Raw genomic sequence first — 7,301 nt, 5'->3', positions numbered from 1 at the left:
ATCCTCCCTCTTACTGTAAATACCCTGCTCTTCCTGTAAATACCCATGCAGCAGTTTGTAACAGAGAAAAAAGTGCTTGCTTCTCAATTCAACGACCTGTGTCACCTTTTACGGCTATTCATTCGCAAGGTCTCTGAAATATGAGTGCAAGTTTTTCTTTCTTATTACAAGCATCTGTCTCTGTTATAATAAATACATCTCACAAACTTGAAAAATAAACTTCCAAGTTGCTAAAAATTGTATTTTGTTTTCTTAAAATGATGTTACAAAAACCCATAGGTCTTAACCAACTTAGCTGTCCTTGAAGTAATTTGTTTTTCAAACGTATAACATTTCATTACTTACAACAGCATACCCCATTAGCTGCTTCCACTGTACCTGGACCTAAGGAGTTAATCTGGCTCCCAGCTGGCTTTCTTATCAGTGTAGACATGGTTTCCAAGCAAGTTTCACTCCCTCTTCTAGTTCTGGTTACAGACTTGCAAAAGTTAGTACATATACATGGAAAACACAAAGACGAAACTCCTTATCTCTTCCATTTGGCAAAACTCCCAGAAAACATCAAAACTAAATTTAAGAAAGTGTTAAAAGAAAAAATATTCATTGTACTCTTCCGTTTTTTTCTTTCTTTTTTTTTTTTTATATAGTTTTGCAATACACAAGCTGCCTACTGTATTTCAAGAGGAAGGTGCATATTAACACACTCTCTCAATAAACAGTCATAAGCATCTTGTACCTTCCAAACTAAATCCCTATTGTTTTCTTTGCATGGTTTTGCTTTACTTGTCAAAACAATAATTCAGTTGCATTCCTTTGACAAAAGCAAACATAAGTTTCAGTTTTACTTTAACGATGTAACCATTAAAATAACCACATTTATAATATTAAAGTTTTTACTTCCATTACTGTTCAAATGTATTATTATTAATTTGTATTTTAAACGTTTTTTTCCCCCTCAATTCATGTAATAAAATAAAACCATGTCAGGCTTTACTTATAACCATTACAGAATTACCAGTAAACTGCAGTAACATTTTTTTTTAATTGTTATTAACAGAATTTCATTTATTTAATGTGTACTGTAGAGTTAAATAGTGTAATGTATACTTTCTTTTCCTAAATCATTTAAACCAAATTAATAACATGTCTTTGATTTTTCATGCAATCTCTACTCCAAATATTTATTTGTGATTCTTAAAAACAGTCACTTCATTCATGAAATATTTTTAATAAAATATTTCCAGGTACAATTTTTAATCTGTTCCATTTGCACAGTCACCTTATCAAACAGAAGTCTCTCTCACTTACCTCTGCCTGCCTGCATGTAACACTTCAAGCACTTCAAAGTGCTGGCGAAGTACACATGCTCTGCAGATCTCTGTGGTTTCAACATGCAGTTCTGGGCACCAGTATTCTCTTAGCTGATAGAGGATCCCCTTAATACACTCTGTAGTGCTCCTATTTCTTGGTGAGCTTTCATCAAAATAGCCCCCCCCCCCCTGCTAAATGTAGGAGATACTATTCTCTTGCTTGTTTTAAACAGTCTGTACATTACTACCTGCTCCAACTGGTATTTGTCTACATCTGTCAGAAATTCAAATAGCAATTGACTGTCAGTAAGCAAATTAAACATTCTAGCAGTTACTGCCTGAAAGGTTACATTTTACTTTCCTTGTACTTCTCCTGCTAATTTAGCAGCACAGTTGTTACCTACAATTGTAACCACCTTCCCACTCCAGTGACCTGCTGCATGCTGAACACTGATTCTGTTACCCCTCAGCTGTTCAATCTCTTTGTATATGTTGGCATGTGCTATAGGTTTGCCTCTATGGTCAGAGTAACCATTCTCTTTCCAGGCTAGAGAGTGTATATTGTATGCTTGGGCGCAATAGCTGGAGTCTGTCACTAGTAACATGGTCTCACTGAGCGTCCCCAGTATTTGAGCCATCAGAAGTCCCTTCAAGAGGGCTTTTGCTTCTGCTGTTTGAGCAGATCGACCTGACACCACTTCAGAGTGATGTTGAGTTTCTTCATAAATTCCATTATTATTTTTCCAACTGAGATTCATATACCACATTCTGGGTTGCCTTTTCTGGCAGGAACCATCGGAAAATATCAGCCAGTCAGGTACAAATATTGGTTGTCCTGCTGTTGTGTTGCTGTTGTGTATCGTTCCTCCCATTCTTCAGACGGGGGAAGATTTTTGGAATTTATTTAGAGGCTAGCCCAGTGACAGTGGTATAGACTATTTTTTGGATCAGCTAGCAAAGTAATCCATCTATCCCACATTAGTTGCAGTGCTTTCATGTTTACCAGTGATCCCTTTGTTAGGGTACCTAGTCCTGGGGTATCACTGAAAACTTGGAGTGGCTCTTACTGTAAATACCCTGCTACCCTGCTCTTCCTGTAAATACCCTGTTCTTACTGTAAATACCCTGCTACCCTGCTCTTCCTGTAAATACCCTGCTCTTACTATAAATACCCTGCTCTTCCTGTAAATACCCTGCTCTTACTATAAATACCCTGCTCTTACTGTAAATAACCTGCTCTTATTGTAAATACCCTGCTCTTACTATAAATACCCTGCTCTTATTGTAAATGCCATGCTCTTACTGTAAATACCCTGCTACCCTGCTCTTATTGTAAATACCCTGCTCTTATTGTAAATACCCTGCTCTTACTGTAAATAACCTGCTCTTATTGTAAATACCCTGCTCTTACTGTAAATAACCTGCTCTTATTGTAAATACCCTGCTCTTATTGTAAATACCCTGCTCTTATTGTAAATACCCTGCTCTTACTATAAATACCCTGCTCTTCCTGTAAATACCCTGCTCTTACTATAAATACCCTGCTCTTACTGTAAATAACCTGCTCTTATTGTAAATACCCTGCTCTTACTATAAATACCCTGCTCTTATTGTAAATGCCATGCTCTTACTGTAAATACCCTGCTACCCTGCTCTTATTGTAAATACCCTGCTCTTATTGTAAATACCCTGCTCTTATTGTAAATACCCTGCTCTTCCTGTAAATACCCTGCTCTTATTGTAAATACCCTGATCTTATTGTAAATACCCTGCTCTTATTGTAAATACCCTGCTCTTACTGTAAATACCCTGCTCTTACTGTAAATACCCTGCTCTTATTGTAAATTGCTACCCTGCTCTTCCTGTAAATACCCTGCTCTTCCTGTAAATACCCTGCTCTTATTGTAAATATCCTGCTACCCTGCTCTTACTGTAAATAACCTGCTCTTATTGTAAATACCCTGCTCTTCCTTTAAATACCCTGCTCTTCCTGTAAATACCCTGCTCTTATTGTAAATACCCTGCTACCCTGCTCTTATTGTAAATACCCTGCTCTTATTGTAAATACCCTGCTCTTATTGTAAATACCCTGCTCTTATTGTAAATACCCTGCTCTTCCTTTAAATACCCTGCTCTTCCTGTAAATACCCAGCTCTTATTGTAAATACCCTGCTACCCTGCTCTTCCTGTAAATACCATGTTACCCTGCTCTTCCTGTAAATACCCTGCTCTTCCTGTAAATACCCTGCAACCCTGCTCTTACTGTAAATACCCTGCTCTTACTGTAAATACCCTGCTCTTACTGTAAATACCCTGCTCTTATTGTAAATACCCTGCTACCCTGCTCTTAGTGTGTGTCCGATTCTGGGAGAAATCTTCATTATTCCATTGGCTGTATTGTATCTCGACCCATTGCAAAAATATTATAAAATTACATATGATCTGATTCTCCTGAACATGTGTTTTCACTTTTATAGTTTGTTGTTGTTTTCTCCCCAGGATCATTCAGTTTCGAAGGCCACTGAAATTCAAAGAGTTGCTTCAGAAGGTGACTGATGCCTTTGGAGAGCAGATGGACTTGTATTACCCGAACACTGAGGTAGTTTGAGATTCTGAGCTATGCATGAGAGAAACTGTAGGGTGCTGCCCTGGGGTCCATCCTGATCCAATGGGGCAGACAGTGATAGGAGTGACATGGGGGTAGGAGGGAGGGAGGTTGCTGGCTCTTACTGTAATATCTTACTCAGTGCTTGCAGTGGAGGCTTATATTAACTAACTGGCTTTATTTCCATTGTGTCTCATCTGTTAGTTCCTTTATCACTTAACCCTTTAAGGTGCAATGAGGGAAGCAGCTGTTTTTATTACATGTGCAATGTGGGGATTTGAGCTGCTTTAACCAATGAAGTGTGACTGTTGGGGCAGAACTAAGCACAAGAATCCACCCAATCCAACAGCTTTGAGCTCTGAAAACAGGATCTGTTTGAGTTTTCACTCTGTTCCTGGGCATACAAATCACAAACATAAATAATGCATTTATTATTATTATTATTATTATTATTATTATTATTATTATTATTATTAGTAGTAGTAGTAGTAGTAGTAGTATTATTATAACATTAAATTAGAATATCCTTTACAAAAACAAACAAAGCAAGCCAGCTATTAAAATGTATCCCTTTGTTTTTTGTACTGGTCTCTGCTTGCTGAATCCTCCTCTTGTGCATGTGTTCCAGCTCCTCGTTCCCTTGCGCTGCCAGGAGGATTTGGAGAAAGCCGTGCTGTACTTGGATCTCCACCCGTCCATGAAGAGTCTGAGGGTGTTAGTCAAGACTCCCAAAAACAACCACGTGAGTCCTCCAGACAACAACCACTCACTGCTACAGACACTGGGAGTCCTGGTATGGCTGCCTGCAGTGAGGGGCTCTCCACAGCTGAGTGTCGGCACTGACTGCTACAGACACTGGAAGTCTGGTATAGCTGCCTGCAGGGAGGGGCTCTCCACAGCTGAGCGTCAGCACTGACTGCTACAGACATCGGGAGTCCTGGTATAGCTGCCTGCAGGGAGGGGCTCTCCACAGCATCCCTTACACTGTGGCCTGGCCACAGGCTTCACCACTCTCTTAGTTGAGCTGTTTTCTTTTAGTTTCGGAAGGGAACAGAAATGTAATTTCTGTCATTGTGCTGTCTCAAAAGACAATAGCTGTGAATACATACGAAACTTCAGTAAAGAGGTGACTTAGCTGGGCTCCACAACTAATAATTCCTTGTAAGATTCTATAGTATTTTCTCAGAAATTATCCAGTTAGATACTTCTTGGTAATGCGGTCTTTAAACCATGGTATTCTTGGTTCCCCAGAACCTTCTTGTTTGAGTCAGCGCACCACAAACCCACAGTCCTGCAGTCCTGCCCTTCCCCCTCCTCCACACTAACGTGACGAATATGTACAGCATGTTGCATGACACACAGAGACTGCTGGAGCAGTTTAGGGTTCCGAGTATAAAAATGAAGTATTTTATGGTTTTAGTCCAATAGCTGCTGTACACTGGGATATTCAGCTATGGCAAAAGGTTTGATGCACTACTTTTAGCCATGGCTGTATAGTGTACAGAGTCTATAACTGCCATTTATTATTATTATTATTATTATTATTATTATTATTGTTGTTGTTGTTGTTGTTGTTGTTGTTGTTGTTGTTGTTGTTGTTGTTGTTGTTGTTGTTGTTGTTGTTGTTGTTGTTGTTGTTGTTGTTGTTGTTGTTGTTGTTGTTGTTGTTGTTGTTGTTGTTGTTGTTATTATTATTATTATTATTATTATTATTATTATTATTATTATTTAGTTGTTTAGCCAACGCTTTTAGCCAACGCTTTTATCCAAAGCGACTTACAGAAATGAAACAAAATATATAAATTACATTCTTAAATTGAAAAAGAAAATAGAAAAAGAAAAACTTAGCAGACATGTAAAAGCAAATTAAGAATTATAAATATTTAAAGTACATAACTAACTAACTAATAAAATAACACAAAGCATAACAGCACAGAAACATCCCAGAGCTGCCCCAGAACAGCCAGTGTTCTTTCCAGCTGTTCTTGCACGATTGCCGCACACGCTGCCGCTCACACCGGCAGGGAAGATGAATCCGTAGCAATCCTTAATCGGAGGCAGCAGAAACAGGTGTGTGATGAACACAGGGGAAAACAACAAAGTCCAGTGATGTGCTATGACGCATAGAGAACACTTGCAGTGATGTTATTGTTTGAATGAGAATTGAAACAAAACAGAAACAAACAAAATAAAATCTGCTGTTTCCTGTAAAGTCTCTGGTGCTCTGTTTCTGTACTGGGCACGGCTCTTGTTTCAATCCTGTGTGTCTTCCCTGTGCTCCAGTATTTACAGGTGAACAGCCGAGCTGATAAACCACCTGAAATGAGGATGTCCAAGTCTATGGGAGACCTGAAGGGATCCCCGTTTAAAAGCACTGAGAGGATCCGCAAACACTCCACAGGTGAGGGAGGCCTGCCAGGCGCATTTACAGTGGCCCATTATTATTACCCTGCTTTTCTCTCCAGTCTCAACACTCTCCTGATCCCCTCTCTCTGTGTTAGTTGGTCTCAGCACTCTCCTGATCCCCTGTCTGCTCTGTGCCACTCAGGTTCTCTGCACACAGGCCGCAGTTCCCCTCCTCCTGGCAGTGTCCCGGAGGAGCAGCAGCAGATTGCACGGAAGGGGTCCTACACCAGCATCCACAGCGAGGGCGAGTTTATTCCCGAGACCCTGGACCAGAACGTAAGAAAACAACTCGCACCACAGTTCAGAGTAACTAAGCGCCAGCACTGCTATATAAAAAAATATTTAAACGATTCCTTTTTTTTTTATTTAGTAGTCGCCATTTAGGTTTTTTTGTTATTTTCTCCTCAATTTAGTAGAGTCCAATTATTATTATTATTATTATTATTATTATTATTATTATTAATAATTTTTTTTGCTCAGCTCACCGCTACCACCCGCTGACTCGGGAGGGGCAAAGACGAACACCACTGTCCTCCGAAGCGTGTGCTGTTAGCAGCCTGCTTTTTTTCACACTGCGGACTCACCATGCAGCCACCCAGAGCTACAGTGTCGGAGGACAATGCAGCCCTGGGCAGCTTACAGGCAACCCCGCAGGCGCCAGGCCAGACCACAGGGGTCGCTGGTGCGCAGTGAGCCGAGGACACCCTGGCGACCTAACCCTCACTCCCCCCAGGGCGGCTCTCGGCCAATTGTGCACCGCTCCGTGGGAGCTGCCGTCCTTGGTCGGCAAAGGAATAGCCTGGACTCGAACCAGCGACGTTCAGACTATAGCGTGCGTCCTGCACTCTATGCGAGTGCTTTTACTGGATGCGCCACTCGGGAGCCCAAAAGATTCCTTTTTTAAATCAATTTTTTTTATTGTGCTGCGATGTGATGTCACCAGTTCTGTACTAGACTTGTGTGACTTTCTGAAAGGAGGA

The 7,301-nt window shown here is 40.5% G+C and overlaps 1 protein-coding gene across 3 annotated transcripts in view; it reads left to right on the top strand.

The window, feature by feature from the left end:
- Nucleotides 1-7,301, top strand: part of LOC117394816 (mitogen-activated protein kinase kinase kinase 3) — a 49,558-nt gene that overhangs the window by 18,160 nt on the left and 24,097 nt on the right. For all 3 annotated transcript variants that reach the window (XM_033993421.3, XM_033993422.3, XM_033993420.3), the window contains exons 5-8: nt 3,810-3,909; nt 4,544-4,657; nt 6,199-6,316; nt 6,464-6,597. In XM_033993421.3, coding sequence (XP_033849312.1) covers nt 3,810-3,909; nt 4,544-4,657; nt 6,199-6,316; nt 6,464-6,597 — 466 coding nt within the window. The remainder of the gene's footprint in view (nt 1-3,809; nt 3,910-4,543; nt 4,658-6,198; nt 6,317-6,463; nt 6,598-7,301) is intronic.

Source organism: Acipenser ruthenus, chromosome 3 (assembly GCF_902713425.1).
Source record: "Acipenser ruthenus chromosome 3, fAciRut3.2 maternal haplotype, whole genome shotgun sequence".
Taxonomy (NCBI): domain Eukaryota; kingdom Metazoa; phylum Chordata; class Actinopteri; order Acipenseriformes; family Acipenseridae; genus Acipenser; species Acipenser ruthenus.
This window is presented reverse-complemented; position numbering and strand designations above follow the sequence as displayed.